We start from the raw sequence: 18,828 nt of genomic DNA, 5'->3' as shown, positions 1-18,828 counted from the left end.
ATTCGGCCAGCTCTGGACTAATAAAGACTCTGAGCTTGCCTGTAGGCTTCTCACACAGCATACTCTGCGCCGTCCAACGTCGAAACGCCAATGACACAACTATATTGTAGTTTGGTCGTATATTCTAAGAGTTCAGATTACTGCAACGAAGACAGCGCGTGGGAAACTTAGACGAATGTACAGGTTTTGAGATCATCCAGTGTCTTAAGACTATTTTAGGGATGGAAAGGTAGTGTAACCAGATCCATCAAGAACAGCAGGATCCGCAAGATTGTCCAAACTCGTCACTCAATTCATTTTTACTCTCGCTATTATGTGCCTAACAGTTTTGTAGCAAAGGAAGTTGCATCGCTAACACTAGCGGGCAAGATGATTTGCGAGAGCGTTCGATGCGGCCAGACCGAGACCTCACCGCAACTCACCGAAAGCTTGGTCATGTGACCTGTCCCGTGATGTCAACGCGGTCGTTGTCTTTAGAGTTCGCGACAAGGCTAGGCCACGCAGTGGAGCCAATTCAGGCACTCTGGCTGCAGCTCAGCTTGTTCATCGACGATATACTCCAGAGCGCCTGCGCGTGCCGCATTGCTTCCATTCAATTAACGCCATAAATTGCATCATTTTCATCGCGACTCCCTCTGGTCGGCGCAAAAATCCTCAGCTCTTGTGACGAACGCTACCAAGCTCGGATTTGCCGAGTCCATTTGACCCTCTTCGCGCGCCTCGCGACAATCTCGATTTTCTTAGGCCTTTCGGCTGCCGTTGGATACCGTGACTATATACTGCCGTATTAGTGTTGAAAAATGGCTCCAGGTGTAAGTCCAATCTTTTGAGCAACCAATGCGTGCCTGCCCCATGATTTGCGACGCAAAGCAGCAGGGTCTAACACGTGTATCCCCGACAGACTCGACGCGCGAACCGCAGCGGGTACGCCGAACACGATGACTTCGAGGGCCTTCCCGTGCGCCAATGGCGACATGAGTGGGTGAGCGTCGAGCCACCCGCGCCCGCCGAAACGACGCAAAAGAACGACATCTGGGATGTTGAGCTCCCATGGGGCATGCCGAAAGACGCGGGCCTACTGCCTCAACACAGCCAGGACTTGCTGCGCGCGGCGAGATCAGGGGTCCTCTACAAGAGACCCGCGCCTGCGGAGGAGGAAGAGGCCGAAGCCGACGCCGTGGCAGAGAAGCCGGAGAAGAAGGAGGACGAGTCCAGCACCAAGGGCTTCCAGATCAAGGTGTGGAAGCAGATCAACCGCAACTCGGAGGGCTCCCCAGTCTCGCACCTCGCGAAGCGCAGGAAGGGCACGGTCACGATATCGTCCAAGACAGTCAGCAGTCATACGCCTGGCGCAACAGTGACCAAGGCCACTGTGCGGAGAGTCGATGCTGCTGGCAATCCGTACACGCAGGAGATCACGCTGCACGAGGGCCAGACGGTCGAGGGCGAGATCATCTCGACGACGGTCGTGCCAGTTGCAGCCGTCGACCCTACGCAAGCGCCTCCTCAGCGCGTGCGACGGCCGCCGCCGCCCAAGAAGAAGAACAAGCCCGGCCCGGGCCGTGGGCGCAAGAAGAAGATCCTGCCACTGCCTGCGCCGGCGCCTGGCGCGCCGGGTGCTGTGACTCCAGTAGAAGGAGCGCCCGTGGTTCCCAAGGTCGAGGGAGCTGATGGGGCAGAGACAGTAAGTTGATAGGATCCGCATTCGGAATTTCGCGACTAACTAGAGTTGCAGCCCGTCAAACAGGAGCGCGAGGATTCGAACAATCCCGATAGCGAGATGGCCGACAATGACGACGACGAGGGCGATGACGACGGCGACGAAGGCGATGAGGATGGCGACGAGGAACAGCGCGACGGCGAGAACATGGACAGCCAAGACCAAGAGATGACCGACGCCTCTCCCTCCGTGCCCACGCCGGCAGTTGACGCCTCGGCCGAACTGGCCGACCCCGAGTCCCCCGTAACGAAGCGAGCCGCGCCACCCGTGAACCCTATCAACCTCGTCCCTCTTCCGGCTATACATTTGGCGAACTCGTCACCCAAAGGCAGCCCTCTCAAGAACGTTGTTCTACCTTCTCCGACTGAGCCATCAACACAATTCTCCGCCATTGCAGAGGCGCTGGCTCCCACAAGCGAGCCAAAGGCTGAGCCCAGGAGCGAGTCTCAGCAGCCAGATGTACAGGCAGATGTGCAGGCAGATGTGCAGGCAGATGTGCAGGCAGACGTTTCCATGACCGATGGACCTGAAAACGTCACAGAAGCACCCGCGGAACTGTCGAATGCGACTGTACCCGATCAGCTCCCTCCCGTCGATACCACGACAGAAGCTGCCCAAGATGCATCGACATCTCTTCCTCCTGCTGACAAGGTCGGTGACATTGTCTCGCCGATGGCAGAGACCAGATCTACCTTTTCTCTCGCAACAACGGCCGAGACCGAGGCTTCAGGTACCAGGCTAGAAAGTGGAGACCAAACGGTTGCTTCGAACGAGGCACCGCAAGACGCCATGGTGTTGGACGTTCCTGAGGCGCCTGAAGCATCAGAGGCCCCCGCTGTTCCTGAGATTCCAGAGGTCATCTCGACTTCGGAAACAGCGCCCGCCGAGGAGCCATCAGCTCCTGTTGTTGAGGATGTCACGGAAAAGAAGGAGAACAGTCCCCCAGTTCCACCAACGAGCATCGAAGAGCCTTCTACTTCAGCGGCCGAGGAAGAGTTCGGCGCTTCAGTAGTCGAGGAGATGCCACCCGCGCCCGAGCAGCTCGCAGAAGCAATCAAGTCGCCAGTGAAATCTCCGCTGAAGTCACCTGTAGCTGCGTTAGAACCGCCAGCTCCTGTTGAACCTCCTGTGGTGGAACCGGCCGATGTTCCGCCCGAAATTCCAGTGGATGTTCCCGTAGAAGCACCAGCTGAAGTGTTCGTTGATGCGCCGGCAGCACCCGTTGATATTCCAGTCGAAGCACCTGTCGAGGCTCCCGCCGAAGCTCCTGTTGAGGCCCCCGCCGATGTGCCGATTGACGTTCCTGCCGAAGCCCCCGCCGAAATACCCACCGCTGAGCCCGAGGTAAACCCCTCAGCGCCTGCCGAAGTCTCGGTGCTACCCGAGGACGACGGCCCGGATCTGCTAGCCGGCTTGGAGACGGAGCTGGACCGCCAAGCTGAAATCAGCAAGTCCCAGCTTCCCGAGCCTCCCGCGGCCCCGCACCCGGAAGCGGCTGAGCTGCCCGAAATCGCCAACCCCGTGCCCTTGCCCGAGGTTCCAGCAATCGAGCCAGAGAAGCCTGCGGACGAGCCGATGGATGAGCCAATGGAGGAACAGAAGGAGGAGGCGGAGGAGCAGAACCGGGATCAGAACAAGACGCCTGAGCCTGTTACAGCTCACGAGCCCGAACCGGTTCCTGCTCCTGCGTCCACCGAGGCCGCAGACCCGGCGCCGGCTGCTGAGGCTCCCACGAGCGCGGAAACGGTGCCCAAGGATGAGGTGGAGAAGACGGAAGAGACAATGACCGATGCACCTGCGCCCGCGGCTGACGCCTAGTTGGCAGAGTTTAGGGGGGTTATCGAGAGCTATACTTGTTCGATGGTGTTGGGTGTCGTCAGTGTTTGAAGGCGCATGGAGTCTTCAGAGTGTACGTGTATGGAGTACTGTTAGATGTATGATTCTGCACATGGGATGCGCGCCAATGGAGGGGTGGTCCATATTCAATACCGCTGTCATGATTTCAAGATTGGCCACGTTGGTGTCTGACATGTTTGTTTCAAACAGCGGCCCATCTCATGCGCGTGACTTGCATGTAGACGTTGTTTTACACGAACGATTTACAGATATATGCTTTATGTACAGAGATTATCAACCTATTACATCCCCTGAACCTACCACTCCAGGACTATGCTGTCCCAGATGAAGCCCCTCCAGGTCGTGTTCCGCGTCAGCTGGAACGTTACCTCGTTCTCGCCCTGCTTCAGCAGCGCGCCGGGCACGGGGAACTGGAACAGCCTCCACTCGCCCGCCGCCGTCGCGCTGCGATACACCGACGGGTCGTTCAGCAGGCCCGACGTCGAGTCGGCCCCGACGGCGCCGCTCGTGAGGTTCCCGACCTGCTGCCCGTTGGCCAAGATGGTGCTGCTCGCGCCGGTCGAGTACCCAGCCAGCGAGACGACGAGGTTCGCCTTCTCGGGCGCCGGGGAGGGGATCTCCCCGATGCGGAAGCTGATGGTGTAGTTGCCCTTGTACGTCTGCCCGTAGCACCAGTCGCTGGGCTTGGAGCACCCCGCGCGGAAGACGATGTCGGCCGGGCAGGAGGCGATGATAGCGTGGCCAAAGTACGGGTCGCCGCCGTGCGCGAAGCCGAGCGAGGTGCGGTCAAAGTCGCCGACCTGGAAGAGCCGCTTGCGCTTCGAGACGGCCCAGTCGAGGGTCCCCAGGTCCGTGGTCTGGGCGTCGTCGACCTTGACGTCGTTGAAGATGATGTGCGTGGTGACGTCGGCGAGGGCGCCGCCGTTGGACCAGGCTTGCAGAGCGTAGCCGCTCGCGGCGGTGCGGACGTGCGGGATCTCGAAGGCGCCCTGGGCGTCAGCGTAGGTGGTGTAGTAGTAGTCGGAGCCCATGTCGAGGGCCGTCTTGTTGGGGTAGTTGTCGCCGAGGAATACGGCGGCGCCGGCGGCGGGGCGGCCGTCGGAGAGGAGGAGCTTGCCCTTCACGGTGCCGCGGGAGTGATAGGCGGCATCGTCGAGCCAGGGGTAGGGCCAGGCGGCGAACTCGGAGGCGGCGCGGGACTCGGCGTCAGATTTGGAGCCGTCGTTCTGAAAGGATGTCAGGGCGGTCCCGGGATGAGACGGAGGGTGGTTACTAAAGTACTCACCAGGTACCAGAGCCATGGGCCCCACATCTTGCCGTCGGGGAACACATCGACGGCAGAGACTTGGAAGTGAGTGCCGTGGATCATGTTGAGCTGGACGGCGTCACCCGTGGCGCTCTCACGATGGACCTGGACGTGTCAGTTGGAAGCCTAGGCAAACCGGGATGAGAGACCAAACGTACCATGAGCTCCTGCTTCAGGTGGTTGCCATTGTAGTAGTCCTTGCCGGCGTTGATGTACCAGCTGCCCACCTCGTCGCCGTAGACGCCGTAGTACTTCTGCGTGCGGATGAAGTCGGAAAAGTCGTACTTGGTGATGTACCCGGAGCCGTCAGGCGTGCGCCAGGTTTCGTCCTGAACCTTGTTCTCGGGCAGGTAGTCACTGAGCGGTGGCAGCGGCTTGTCGTGGAGATCCGTCTTGCCGTTTGGGAAGGTCGTGTTGTCGAGACGCCAGAGGGTGCGGAACTCGCCCAGCGTGGGCAAGTTGTGATTGACGAAGTACTGATAGGCGCCCGCGAGCCCCTGGAAGATGACCCAGTGGAAGTCACCGTCGACGGAGGTGAACTTTACGTCGATGAAGGGCTTGCCCTCGTAGTTGCCCTTCTTAACGATACTGGCCGAGGTCCAGGCGATATCGTTAGCGGCGCCGTCTGTGTGGTTGTCAGTGAAGGGAAGCGTCAGGTGCTGTTTGATCGGGGCGATTCCGTACTGTAGCTGACGTAGTGGCCAACGGCGTTCCCAACGAGGTCGCGGTCCTTGTAGTTGAGCTTCACGCCGTACCTGAGGCCTTGTGTCATGTTCCAGACATCGTTGCCAATGACCCACGTCTGGTTGTTGACCTGAGTGAGGAAGGGCTCTGCTTGGGTTGGTGCAGCAATGGTATTGGAGACGAGACCCCCGAGGGCGGCGGCGAAGAGATTACTTCTCATCATGGGCTTCAATGTCAAAAGTCGGAGACACAAAGACACACACACTGATCAGCCAGAGTCCGCGATCCCGCATTTTTCCAAAGATGGAGATGGCGAGCAACTAAATAACCCATTCGCGACTCAAGACCCTATGCTGGAGCCAACCCCGAATAAGCATTGAGCCGCGCAACCGGCACGCCGGCACCGTTCTTCTCCTCATTTTACCCCTCGTTGATGAATGGGTTCCTGGGGAGGCCTGGAGGAGCACATGGCTAAATAACTACTAGCTTCGGCTCGCATGCGCAAGTGACGATGGGGAGAAAGCGGTGTCGGTCCTCGAGGAGGGGAACGGACGTCAGCTGTCAAGGGACTGCCAGGTTCTCCGCAATGGAGCTGTTGAGCAGCGGCGAGCGGTGATAAGTGGGAAATTCAACAGAGCCCTCGTCCTCTCGGGAGAGCAGGAGATTAGGAGAGGTGAACAGAGCGCATCTAGCTTTTCGAGATTGCCAAGCAAACCCCGAAGTCTGGGGAAGCTGAGGAACTGGACAGTGTGGAGAATGGACTTGGGGCCAAGGATTGTCCCGACCTCGGGGTACTGAGCACCGAGGGTTGGGGTAGATGCGTCCGTTGACCTGCCCGAAATGCTCTTGTCCCACATGGTAGCCATCATTCGTTGTCATTCGGGCTGCCGGTAACCGGGCGAGTTGGAAACCGGGGGGTCTGGAAATTATGTGCCTGAATATGTTGCATTGCAGCGAGAAAGGAGAAACGCAGATAAACAAAGAGACGAGGCTTGACGTGTCGAGTTGGTGCACTTGTATCCTTTGTCCTATACACCTCCTGCTCAGACATATGCAAATACTTGCAACTTTGTGGATGCAAAACCTACAGGCAAAGCAAACAAAGAAAGACGACAACGTCAATGTCCGAACCTGAGATGCCAAAGAAAATAGCTTGGCGGGTTGTTGCGATAACCACTCTGTGGCATTGCAGTTTTCAACTGTTGACAGGGGATGCGACGGAAGAGGAACAGATAAGAAGGTACCAGCCACGCACTAGCCGCACAGACTAGACCGGTTGCATCCCAGCCCAGAAGCGAGCACGTCCAGGTGAAGTGGGAAAAGTAGTGGCGGGCTGATGGGAAATCGATGAATGAGTTTGACGAGGGAGAAAACAAAGGCGGAGGAGGTGACATCAGGCAGGAATGGTGCAAGGCAGCGATTCCTGCGTTCCATATGCCTCGAGGTTTCCTTTTCCAGCGCACTTAGGTAATCGGATCTCTCTGTCTCTAGTTGGGCTGGTCCTCCTTGGCGAGGGAGGCATCAAATCCAGAGCCGGAAGAACTGGGCTCACCCATCAATTCTCCAAGACACTTGACCGTTGTTACAGTCGTTTTCTCCCTTTCTTGGTCCGACATCTGGAATCTTTTCTAAGTTTCTCATGGGGTTTTCTGATAGTTTGAACGGCCATCGCTACGCAGCGTGGCTCGTCTGCCCAAGTAGCACGGTGCCAAGATCGACGATCAAACAGCAAGCATCTGACCATCACATCTCACAAAATCCTCAAGCCCAGACGGCGCACAGAGGACCCTTACGCCTGGGTAGAGCACCGTCCCTATCGGTCTCGATGTCTCACGGCACGCCAACTGGATCAGATGGATCCCGAGCCGGGGCCAAGGGAAAAAGAAAGTGCCAAGTCCGCGAATGACCGGATACTCAACGGCTCGTCTAATGGCAACGACCGACTACTTACTATGTAGTATGCTTTCGGCGCCCGGGTGGCCAAGATGGGCAGACACACGGCCAGGTGGTCGACCGCCTTGACACCGCGTTGTCAAAACCACAGGCCCAACACTATCGATGGACTTTCTGACGGCGGGTTGATATGCACACAATGATACCCACAGTCGTTTAGCAAGCCCCTCACGCCGCCAAGCCAGCCCTGTCCTGTCTCAAGGTCCGCGGAATGGCCCAGCAGCTACGACAAAAGAGAGTTGTGTCTTAGCTAGCGGCAAGACGGTCCCTGCAGGGGAAGACGGCTGGCGCACCATCCGCACTCTGCTCAACTGGACCGACCGAGAGGCTGTGGTAACCAATCGTCTGTAAACAGGACCAAGCGTATGGCCCGATCGCATTGAGGGCAATATAGCGTTAATTTCTCGGCAAGGACATGCCTACGGACGAACGCCTCAGTTCGATTCGACGACATCTGGACTGGCACTGCGGATGCGGATGCGGACGGGGGATCAGGGCGGCGCGCCGGCCGACCTGCCGAGAATAAAGAAACAGGAAGGTGCCTGTAAACGAGTGCGCAGGACATTGATCAACCCTTTGCGATCCCGATCCGTGATCTCGCGTTCCCGGCTGGCCCCCATCCGACGCTACATTGCGGCCGCGGGTGATTCCTCAGTCGGAGGTGTTTTCCTAACCAGACTTGTCTCCGCATGACGTTAATCAAGCTTCGTCGAAACTGACTCGCGAGACATGGCGCGGCGCTGTTCTCTCCTCTCTCTCAATACGCCCGTCGCGCCTTATCCCAGTCCCTGCGTCACACGAGAGGCAACAAGCTAAACCCTTGGCCGCCTCGACTCCCGCGCGATATCAAATGTCTCTTCGGAAGCAAGACCCCGCCACTGCCGTGGTCTCGACGCACCGTTTCCTTGAGATGTGGAGCATGCAACAATGCCTTCATCCCACTCTCCCTCCCGCCCCCCCTGTTCCGACCCCCAATTCAACACACACTGTTGGTCTGTGCAAGACTCAAAGAATCGGAGACGCATGGTCCACCTCCTTGTGAGCTTGGCATCTCCCTTGATATTACACGTGGATACCGAGCTCGCCAACTCATCCACCATTCTGCAGTCTTCAAGCCTGACAGCTGCCGAATTCGTGCGCCCCCCCCCCTTCTCCAATTCTTTCTGGCAGTTGGTCTCGCTTCGCCCCCAGCTCACATACTTGTAGATTCCGTCAAGACGCACAAAGTAACGCTTCCCTGGAGTTGGGGTCCGTTTGACGCCATCGAATTCGCGGCAGACCAAGTGCCGATCGTTGACGCGCCTTGAGCTCGCAGCCGGTAAACTCTAAACCCACGCTTGAACCCTTCAGGGGGCCAAAAAGTCCTCGAGCCTAACAGTTTGGGCTCTCAATATAGGTCGTCCAAACCTACGCTGGATTACCGTCTGTGTGGATATACCCGCTCTAGTGCGTCCTCTTCGACATTTGGAATGCCGTTGACGCCTCAAATTCATCGTCCGCCCTCCTCTTCCCACCACTACGGGCTTGTCTCCTGCAGCCTATAGTCCTCAGCTGTCCCCACGTCCTGTCAAACAGCCCCGGGTTCCGGAGCTGCTGTTGGTTTGGGTTGCTTCTTCGTCTGCCGTCTCCGTTCTCCGCGAATCCTTCGCGCCAATCTCCAGGTTCCCGTTCCCGTTCCCACCCATCGCAAAAATCAGTTCCACATCCCCCCGCTGCTTCGGTCCGCCTGTTTGCCCAGCACTGTTTACACGTAGTCGCCCGCCGACAAGCAGACTGTGAAGCTGGGCCTAGGCGTCTCGATGCACCATGGACCACGATGAAGACGCCAAGCCAAACATGATGGCATTAGACATGAACTCTAATATGAGCGCTACCGGAAGCGTGAGGAGCGAGTCTCTCGGCGCGTTCGACCCCGTCACGCAGCAGAACGGGTCAAAACCGCCCATCAAGCGCAGAGCCCCAATTGCCTGTCGAAGGTTTGTCCCATATATCCGCCACTGGGCGAGCCCATGACTCGACGAGCTAAACATGGACCAGATGTCGTCGCATGAGGAGCAAATGCATGCACGATAAGGCAAAGCCGCCGTGTAAATCTTGCGCGGAAGCTGGCATACCGGCGAGTGAATGGTACGGACAGCATCGATCCATCTCCTCGGCCGAGTCTCGAAGCTAACGGACGGCAGCATCTTCCCCCAACGTGGTCAACCGGATCTGGATCGTGAGTATCGACACCCTCGCATGAGAGCTGAGAAGACTGCCAAGCGAGAAGCCGACAAGGCAAAGCGCAGCGCGTCCGTCGCGTCCGTCCCGCGGGGGCCATCCGCGCCAGCACTTCGGAAACCTGCAGACGAATGGGAGTTCCTCCCGCCGCTTCCTGAGATAATCGACGCTGTCCACATATTCACGCGCAAGTACTTTCAGCTAGGCTTCATCCCGAAGGAGCTATTTCCACTACAGCTTCAGCGAGACCACCGCTCCGTCAGCGTCTTTCTCCTGCTCGGCATTCTCAGTGTCTCTGCCCGCTTCTCGCCGGCCTTGGCCCACAGGTACCAAGGGGAAATGAAGGCCGTCGATTACTTCATGGAGCGAGCCAGTACCATGGCGTTGGACGAGTTGTATCAGGAACCTACGCTAGAGCGTTGTCAGGGCTTCTATCTACTGAGCCTTGCCCAGCAAGGGAGTGGGTGGAGAAACCGGAGCTATGTAGGTCACCTGAGATGGAGGTGCAGAAATCGGGCTGACGCTTTGCAGATCAATATCGGCATTGCTACTAGGATGGCCGTGTTGATGCATCTGCATCGCGAGGAGTTCTACAAGATGAAAAACCCTACTAGAGAAATGATTATCAGGGCGGAATCGGCACGGAGAACTTTGGTGAGTCCAGGGACCAGAAACAAGGGAAAGGGACCATGCTAACAACCCTTAGTGGATGTTACACAGTTCGTAACCAGTATCATATGCGCAAGGCGCCTGCTAACCGCATCACAGGCCAAGACAACCTTCATTGCGGTGCCCTCTCGCCGGTTTCTCTCGCCGCGAACGACATCACGGCGCTGCTTCCTAGCAATGAGGAGGACTTTGCCTACGGTCGCGAGCCGCTGTCCCGCGCAGCCCTCGAAGACACACCGCCAGCGCGCGAGAATCCGTCCCTGATCCATCAGCCGTCCCGGTCTCTATTTGCGAGCCTGATGCAGGCACACTACTATTGGGGCAAGGTCGCCCGCAGGGCAATGGCAACCATGAAAAGCGCCAAGCCGTGGGATCCGACGAGCGAGTACGCGATCATGGCGAAACAACTAATGAACTGGGAACAACAGCTTCCGCAAGACCATCGGTGGAGCATGGTCCTGCTCAAGGGGCATAAGTCGGTTGGCGAAGATTTGGTAGGTTTGGCGTCTGGAGGCAGGCTGGAGCAGGCTAACGACCGTAGGCTTATTTGGGAGTTACCATGATCACAAAGCTCTGCAACATCGTACTGAGAAGGGCGTATCTGGACAAGTTCGTGTGCACTCGTCCTGTATCTTTGTACAAGCTCTAACCGAAGTAGTATCATCAAGACGGACGAAAAGGACCCCCAGCGCCGAGCATTCTTCGCCCATATGTCCGACGACTTATTCCGCAACGTACGGGAACTGTACGAGCAGGTTGACGCCCAGTTCAGTGTGCGTTCATCGGAGGAGGGCGTCGGGGCTCAGATGGCATCGTTCTGCGTCTACAGCTGTGGCCTCTTCTCTACCTATCTGGTTAAGTACAGGAATAGTGAGCAGCCCGTTGTCAAGCAAGTGTGAAACCCCAGCTAACGAGCCTAGTCTGCTCGGACAAGTCCATCGTCGCGCAAGCCCCGAACATGCTTCAACGCTGCATGTCCATACTCATTGAGTCTAAGCAGACCTGGCCCTTGGCCTCGCGCTGGCTTGAATCCTTGGAGCGTTTCTCGCGTGATCCCAAAGCAGCCGCCTTCAGCCTCGAAGGCAGCATGGCCGATGGCGTATGTTTGACTGGGACATCCATGCCCACGCGCATCACGAATGCTAACCATCTTGTCCAGAACGACCGCACCCTCCGCCCGCTGCACCCATCGCCTTCAAACTTCACAAAGGGCCCACGCGTAGAAGCACCGAAGTATCAGCTTCCCGGCCCGCCGGCAACGCCCTTGGACGAGAAGAAGCCGCCACCGCCGTCGCTACGAAACAACAGCACCAGCAGCAGTACATCCAACATTCTTCCTCCCCCGAGCCCGTCGCCGAGTATACAACAGCAGCAGATGCACCAGCAGATGCAGCAACAGAACAACGTCCCGTTCCCACTCCCGCCGCTCATAAACACGCATCAGCAGCCGCAACTTCTTCATCAACCCCATCAACAGCCACAGCACCATCAACACTCGCCACAACACCAAACCCTCTCTCCTCACCAGCACCAGCACCAGCACCCTCAGCACCAGCACCAGCACCAGCAACTACATCATCCACCGCAACACCACCAACAGCAGCAACGCCCGCAACAACCACCAACACCCCAACCTCAAATGCAACAAGTACCTCCCGAAATGCAGCACCACTTCTCGTCTCCCCTATACTCCCAGGCTCCACCACCATACAGCCCGAGCAACGGCATGGGCATGCTTGTGCAGGCCGCCACCTTCGACGCGACAAATCCTATCATGGGCGCCCCGCCGTCGACAAACCCGTACGACCCGACGGCCGCGGCCGCTGTGGCCGCTTTCTACAACTCGCCGGGGGCTGCGTCCATCGTCCTCGGCCCGGGCACCGACGGTTTCGAGTGCGAGCTGCAAAGCTGGTTCGACGGCTCGGCCCCCGTCCAGGCGACGAGCTGGATCGGCAACGGCGCCGCAGGCCTCGGGTGGTTCGGATCCACTACGCCTTCGTAATGACATCTGTACCGGACGGGTCATGTATTCTTTATTTTCGGGAGGGGACCTCTGGTTTTTTTTTTCTTTCATCGTTGAAAACCAGCAGCCCATGCGACTAGAATCAGCACGGGGCTCCTCATTTATCTACACGTAGACTTTCAAACTGTATGAAGACGGGGCGAGGGGTCAAGGAACCAAGGCGGCTCGTTCTTTTCACGCATCTTTTGCGGGATATCAGCAGACAGATGCAGGCAGGCAGGCGTTGGGTCACTTAGACTCTTTTTCTTTCTCTTTCGGCAGGATAGGCCTAGGGAATCCAAGGGGCCGAGTGTTTCTTCTTCTTTTGTCTTTTCTTCTTCCTTGTATAGCCTTGCGTTCCTACTAGAGACCTAGATACCAAAGTGATTCTGTTCTTTATTTCCCAACGATGAGCCTACACCATGCCGCGCGGTCTGATGGACTCGATGAACCCTCAGCCAGAGTCTTGGGGGTGCAATAAGTGCTAGAGATATCCCAATGCGCCCACAACTAGATTATTGGAATGGAAATGAGGGGAAGAATACAGGACACATCCGATATCGATGTCACGGTCCATACGTCTACTTCGTTGCCATGTCAGAGAATAAATAGGCATGCCAGCCCGCTTCAGCCTTGTTGGATGAGAAGGCGCGTGTAAAAAGGCGCTGGGGGGGGCAGCAGACAGGATACATCTCGGAAGCCAACGCCGACTACTTCGTGAATTAGACCAAACACCCCTCCAGGGCGTTGGCGGCAGTCACCAAATGATCACTGGGTCTGGCATCACGTCTTATCACAACGCCACAAACACGAGAGTCACGCAGTCCATCAGATGAAGGGGGCAAAATTCCATTGAACGCTCTCTCCTACGACTATCGAGCAGTGCTAGACAGAGACCACTTGGTCCCGTCGCCGTGCTTTGCTTTGCGTCGCCTGTGTCTTCCTCTGCTGGTTTCTTTCTACTCTCCTCACTGCGCCTACACTCTCCTGATCGGCCCATTTCGCAAGGCCTTTTCCTCTCCATCCCACCCACGGCGCGCGAAAGCATCGTTTCTGATGAAAGACACTCCGACGAAATCGCATCCAAGCATGGCCTAGAGAAACGTCTCCCGACCGGGGGGACGAAGACTCCTCCTTTCCTGATGGACCTGATCACTTGACCAGGTTCACTTCTTCCAAGAAAGGACGCGGCCGACTCCGAAATGTGTGTGTATTGACGTTGTTCGTGTCCCCGTCTCTCATTGTTCTCATTTCCCCGTCGGAAAGATGAAATAGCAAACTCCCGGTTCCTTCTGAGGGAAACTCCTTCTACATGATTTTTGGGTCGCCACCGCGCTTTCTATGCGAGGCGTACATGACAATGAGGACTCCTGCATTCTCTCTCTAAACCAGCCATCCGTCGCGAAAATCAAAGTCCAGAAGATACAGCCAAGGGGGGGGGGGGGGGGGGGGTGTTGGGATTGGGGGGATTGAATCAGGGTGTAGTGTCATGAAGTGATGTGGTGTGTGCTGGCAAGGGGTATTTGGGTGAAATTAGTCCTGGGGTTGGTGCAAAGGTGTCTATATACACAAGAGAGGACCCTGTGTCATTCGATGCTGTGTTGTGGCAAGAGTTTGGGATGTTGGCTGTTCTCTCTCCTCAGTTTGACGCAGATCCGGGCTTCGACACGTTGAAGCCGGCTGCTCCAGGATATGTGCTGGGCTTGGGGGATGGGTGTGGTGTAGATAATCAAACAAGTCGAAAAACAGCGTCGTGTTCTCGAGGCGCTCAAGTCTGCGACATGACGTTGGCGGAGCCGCCAAGCTGACGCTTGACCTGCTCACGAGCCCAGCGGGCAGTCTCGATGGTCCTGGGCTGGAACTCGCGGTTGGTCTTCGTCTCCTTGATGAGAGCGGTGAGCCACTCTTGGCGGAAGACATCGACAAGCTCGCCGTTAGGGTAGGCATCGGCGAGATCACCAATGACACCCATGGAAGCCCTCATGAGGGCCTCGCTGCGGTTCATGTCGCTGGCGATCATGTTCAGCAGCTGGAAGATCGAAGGCACGTACTGCTGGAGAGCAGGAGCTGCGAAGGTGTTAGCGAAGGTTTTTATGAATCAAGATGATGCACATACTCTTGTTGCCAGACTTCATGGCACCAATAATGCCACCCCAGGCGTCCATGATTCCCTCGCGAAGAGAGATCACGTAGTCGTACATCTCGTAGGGGCCCTCGGGACCGGCGTTCACCGTCGCCGCTTGCTGCAACACTTGGGCGATGACGGACAAGTAGGTCTCAAAGTGGCCACCGATGGCACCGGCAATGTCACCGAAGCACTGCAGGATCGCCGGCTTGAACTGGTTGCTCAAGGCAGTGCTCTACGAGTATTGTTAGTAAATGCATCAACACGCACGGGAGACGGCGAGCTGTAGTCATGTCGACAGTAGCGACAAATACAAGGATACAGACAGAAACGAAACGGCAGAAGGGATGGACGGGCCAGGGGATGTAACTAACCTTGAGGTTGTGCAGCAGGTGGTTCATGAAGTTGTCGCAGTACGGCTGGCTGCGCTCGCCAAGGGATCGGGTCAGGTCACTGACAAGACCAATGGCCATGGCACACAGGCCGGGCTCCTCCTGGTTAGAGAGGGCGTTGTACAGGAAGGGAGTGAAGGCCTCCATGTACTTGGAGAAGTCCTCCTCCATGGCATTGGCAAGGGCGCTGATGGTAGCGAAGACTCCGTCGGGCACGCTGGACTTGTTGCCAACAGTGCTGAGGATCTGAAGGAGAGTCTGCATGATGCGGTCGCCCTGGGGAATGATCTCCTTGTCCAATCTTTGGACAATGGCCTGGAGCACTGTGCACAAGCTAGTCTGCATCTCCTCCAGCATGATTTTGTCCTCGACGCTAACAACCTGGCTCTGCATGGGGATGGTGCCCTCCAGACGCTCGATGATTACACCAGACAAGGAAGCGATGGGCGCCATGCTCTCGCTGGCGGCGTTCTGCACGAAGACGTTGAGGACTTCGTAGGCGGCGGTACGAACGTAGGAATCGCAGTCGGGGCGGGCCGTCAGAGCAAGCAGGTTGGTGACGCTCTGGTTGAAATGGGGGGTCAGAGGGTTCTGGGCGGCGCTGAGGTCGCCGGAGAAGCGCTCGGCCAAGTTCATGAGGGCCCAGCAGCACGAAGATGCTATCTTGGCGTTGCTCATGAGTCCGTTGAACAGAGAGCGGATGAGAGGGTCGAGGTGCTGGTTGGGATCAATGCTGTCGGAAACGCTCTCGGTGATGCGGCCAAGGGCATAGGCAGTCGAGTCCTTGACTTGCAGGGAGCTGTCGTCCATCATGCCGATAAGGATAGGAAGAGCCTGCTTAACGATGGGGTCAAGGACCTTCTCATCGGGGCCGTCCATGATGGCGCCGAAAGCAGAAACGGCGGCATCACGGTGGTGCCAGTCTTCGGCACGCAGGTTGCCCTCAACGAACTGGAGGACGGGGCTAATGATGGCAGCACCGATAGCCTGGGCGTAGAGAGCGAGACACTGGTAGGCGGCGCGGGCCAAGTTGTACTCGTCGTCAGCCGCATCCTCGTCCTGCTTGGTGAGGAGCAGAAGGAGAACGGGCACAACTTCGTTGGCAGCTACGCGAGCGAAGTTGTAGAAGGGGCGCATCTGGTCGGCACTCTCAACCTGGAAAGGGAAGGTTAGCAATTGTTGCTAGGCAAGGAGATCCTGGTCAACCATACCTGAGCGTTGTCGTCCTCGATGCCAATCTCCTCCTCGCAAACGGTGCTCCAGAACTCGACGGCGAGCTTGGCAACGTCCTCATCCGAAGACTTCATGCCCAAGATGGTCAGACCAAACAGGGCCTTCTCCATGTAGAAGCGCATGTTGTCGTAGTAGAGACCCATGATGCGGTTCAGGCATCCAAAGGCGCCCTGCTGTATCCGAGAGTCATCGGCCTGGGTGGCCTCACAGACAACCTGCATGATGTAGTTGCGCTCGCCCTCGTGCTTGAAGTTGTTACCGACGAACTCGAGGGAGTCACCGAGAGCCGTGATGGCGGCCAGGCGGACCTCGAGGCTCGTCTCCTCCTTGCGGGCACCCTGGACGACGGCAGTCAGGATGGCGTTGGAGTGGGCGATCAAGGCAGTTCGCAGATCGGGATCTTGACTCTCGCAGATGTAGCCGATCGTGGTCAACGAGGCTTGTTTCTGGTGCTCGCCACCCTCGCTGACGTTCTTGACGAGGATGCCCATGAGGTCCTGCCACTGGCCCCTCGGCAACTCGATGGAAGCGATGGAGGAGATGACCTGGGCGGCAGCCTGTCCGGCCTGTGCGTTGGACGAGGAAAGGGTTTGCAGGGTCAGGTCCTTGACCCGGGTCTTGGTCTCGTCATCGGTCTGCTGGAGCCATTTTGCCTGGAGCTCCTGGTGGCGGCTGAAGTCACGGGCGGTGAAGGCGTTCTTGAGGGCGAGACCGGCGGCAGCACGGATGGAACCATCGGCGCTGTCGTTTGCAAGCTCTTGGACGAGGGTTGCGAGGTATAGGGGCTGTTGGGAAAAGTTGGTTAGCAAATTTGCCGGCGGCGGTGGGGGGAGAAGACTCGGCGTCCAAAAGTGGGCGGGCACGTACGAAGTTGTTGTCGGCGGCTTGTGTGAGTTGCTGCTCGGCAGCGTTGCGCAAGTTCGCGTCTGGTCAGATTGTTAGCCTCGTCTTCTTCGCTCGGGTGGTGGTCGTGATGCGCGTGGGAAGGACAGAACGCCTAGGCAGGGCAGGGTCTATCTCAATGCTTGGCGACCATGGAGGAACAGGAGAGGGGAGGGGGAGGGGGTTTGGTTGATGGTGGATGTGCTCTGAAGCAAAGGCAAAGTCGTGATGGGGATGCAAAACTTACCAGGTGACAGCGAATTGGCCAAAACCTGGTTGATCTCTGAGCCCGACATGTTTGCCGCTCAAAATGTGGTGTTTGGTATGTAGAAGGTAAGGCTGAGCCAGTGCCGATGTTTGGAGGTGTTGTTCGGAGGGGGGGGGGCTCGTTGACAGGTTGGTTGCACGTGTCAGGTGGAGGAAAGGGTTCGAGGCACAGCACCTAAGGACAGAGCAGCAGCACGGCGGGCGACGCGGGGGTGCTTTGTGCGGCGGCGGCGGTCTAGACAACAGGTTCAGAGTTTGGCGCGGTGTGTGTGAAGCGGGCGCCAGGGGGGTCGGCAATCGACAGCGAGCGAGTGCGGTTGAGAGAATGAGGAAAGTTGACCGAGCTGGCGGGAGAGGGAGGAAGGTAGAGATGGGTAGGATCGCTCTGGAATCCGTATTAAAATGATGCGCCAAAGACGAGGCTTGTGAGGAAAGTCTGGAGAGAATTAGAGGGCGTACCGTAAGGAAAAGATGGCCGTAATAACAACAGACGGAAGAGTGTGTGTGGGAGGAGAGTGAGTATTTTTTTTCTCGTCCCTTTGGGTTTGGTGAAAGGGAAGGAAAAAATAGGAGCGGGACCTGGAGAGGTTGTTGACGATCAGAGTGCAGGTGCAGAGCTGTGTGCTATGCCCAGTGTCCTATCTTCTGAGGTACCCGGCCTGAGGCGAGATGAGCAGCGTCGTGGTGAGTGAGGAGGTGTGTGTGCACTGTAACGGACAGGGACGCAGAGGGACACGGGGAGGGGGGAGAGAGACGACGGCGACAGCGGGAATGGCAGAGACAGTGGCAGAGGGCAGTGGGAGTTCCGGCTTCTCCAGGTGGTGCAACAAGCTGGAACACTGGACCAGTGGAGGTTCAGTCGTCAGTCAGTGTTGGAAACGTCCAGGTTGCGGTGCTGAGAATGCCAGGTATTCCTGCTTCTATTTTGGCACGGGAGGTACGCCGAGCTTGACTACAGTGCGACGTATGGTTCGCAAAGGATCCCTCAGCTCAGGTTTTGACGCAAACCGCCACTTTCAACAGGCCGACGGGGTGAAAGTGGGCAACCGAAGAGAAGAAGAAAAAAAAAAAGGGCGTTTAATGAGTGTGGGGAAGGAGAGAGCGCCTGATGCAAAAAACCGAGGAGGGGTTGTTTCCGCGTGCTTCTAGCTTGGACTCTCCTGCACTCTGAGGACGCTCTCTGGGAGACCCTGGATTGGTTGAAGTCACATAGGTAAGGGCGACGGGATGTCTTCAACGTCAAGAATGCGAAGCGTCTGTTTGGATTCCCTCTCTTTGCTTTCCTGTTCCTTGCCAAAGACTTGAGACGGGTTTCTGGTCCAACAAGCAGAGAGACGATCTGTATGGGTGACTGATAGACAGGCTGAGTGACTGACTGAGATGATATGAACCAACCGAGGGCGGGGAAACTAAATCAAAATACTGGATGCGGGAGCATGTTTTTTTCCTTTCCTAAAGCGGCATCCATTGGCACAGTGCCCGCCCGGTCGCCAATCGCCGGTTGCCTGTACGTACCGA

At 57.2% G+C, this 18,828-nt stretch overlaps 7 protein-coding genes across 7 annotated transcripts; 4 read left to right on the top strand and 3 right to left on the bottom strand.

Moving 5' to 3' along the window:
• Positions 1–800: 800 nt before the first annotated feature.
• Positions 801–3,538, top strand: ColSpa_02777 (uncharacterized protein; the record flags this gene model as incomplete). Its single annotated transcript, XM_049268989.1, has 3 exons — positions 801–812; positions 902–1,684; positions 1,973–3,538. The coding sequence occupies 3 exons, from the start codon at positions 801–803 to the stop codon at positions 3,536–3,538; spliced, it is 2,361 nt and encodes a 786-aa protein (XP_049124946.1).
• Positions 3,539–3,873: 335 nt separating this feature from the next.
• Positions 3,874–5,787, bottom strand: ColSpa_02776 (rhamnogalacturonate lyase; the record flags this gene model as incomplete). The annotated part of the gene is made up of 4 exons (XM_049268988.1): positions 3,874–4,803; positions 4,863–4,988; positions 5,042–5,508; positions 5,568–5,787. 4 exons carry the CDS (start codon positions 5,785–5,787, stop codon positions 3,874–3,876), a joined length of 1,743 nt encoding a protein of 580 aa, XP_049124945.1.
• Positions 5,788–6,128: 341 nt separating this feature from the next.
• Positions 6,129–6,424, bottom strand: ColSpa_02775 (uncharacterized protein; the record flags this gene model as incomplete). Its single annotated transcript, XM_049268987.1, has 2 exons — positions 6,129–6,259; positions 6,283–6,424. 2 exons carry the CDS (start codon positions 6,422–6,424, stop codon positions 6,129–6,131), a joined length of 273 nt encoding a protein of 90 aa, XP_049124944.1.
• Positions 6,425–9,326: 2,902 nt separating this feature from the next.
• Positions 9,327–9,533, top strand: ColSpa_02774 (uncharacterized protein; the record flags this gene model as incomplete). Its single annotated transcript, XM_049268986.1, has 1 exon — positions 9,327–9,533. One exon carries the CDS (start codon positions 9,327–9,329, stop codon positions 9,531–9,533), a length of 207 nt encoding a protein of 68 aa, XP_049124943.1.
• A 225-nt stretch (positions 9,534–9,758) lies between these two features.
• On the top strand, positions 9,759–11,058 carry ColSpa_02773 (uncharacterized protein; the record flags this gene model as incomplete). Its single annotated transcript, XM_049268985.1, has 4 exons — positions 9,759–10,223; positions 10,272–10,394; positions 10,472–10,903; positions 10,951–11,058. The coding sequence occupies 4 exons, from the start codon at positions 9,759–9,761 to the stop codon at positions 11,056–11,058; spliced, it is 1,128 nt and encodes a 375-aa protein (XP_049124942.1).
• Positions 11,059–11,119: 61 nt separating this feature from the next.
• Positions 11,120–12,411, top strand: ColSpa_02772 (uncharacterized protein; the record flags this gene model as incomplete). Its single annotated transcript, XM_049268984.1, has 5 exons — positions 11,120–11,279; positions 11,330–11,508; positions 11,569–11,819; positions 11,857–12,057; positions 12,123–12,411. 5 exons carry the CDS (start codon positions 11,120–11,122, stop codon positions 12,409–12,411), a joined length of 1,080 nt encoding a protein of 359 aa, XP_049124941.1.
• Positions 12,412–14,179: 1,768 nt separating this feature from the next.
• ColSpa_02771 (importin subunit beta-1) lies at positions 14,180–17,339 on the bottom strand (the record flags this gene model as incomplete). The annotated part of the gene is made up of 6 exons (XM_049268983.1): positions 14,180–14,478; positions 14,528–14,771; positions 14,911–16,083; positions 16,140–16,946; positions 17,029–17,087; positions 17,291–17,339. 6 exons carry the CDS (start codon positions 17,337–17,339, stop codon positions 14,180–14,182), a joined length of 2,631 nt encoding a protein of 876 aa, XP_049124940.1.
• Positions 17,340–18,828: the final 1,489 nt, after the last annotated feature.

Source organism: Colletotrichum spaethianum, assembly GCF_022836535.1.
Source record: "Colletotrichum spaethianum MAFF 239500 DNA, contig05, whole genome shotgun sequence".
In the NCBI taxonomy this organism is placed as follows: domain Eukaryota; kingdom Fungi; phylum Ascomycota; class Sordariomycetes; order Glomerellales; family Glomerellaceae; genus Colletotrichum; species Colletotrichum spaethianum.
The sequence above is the reverse complement of the archived record's forward strand: the minus strand, read 5'-3'. Positions and strand labels throughout refer to the sequence as shown.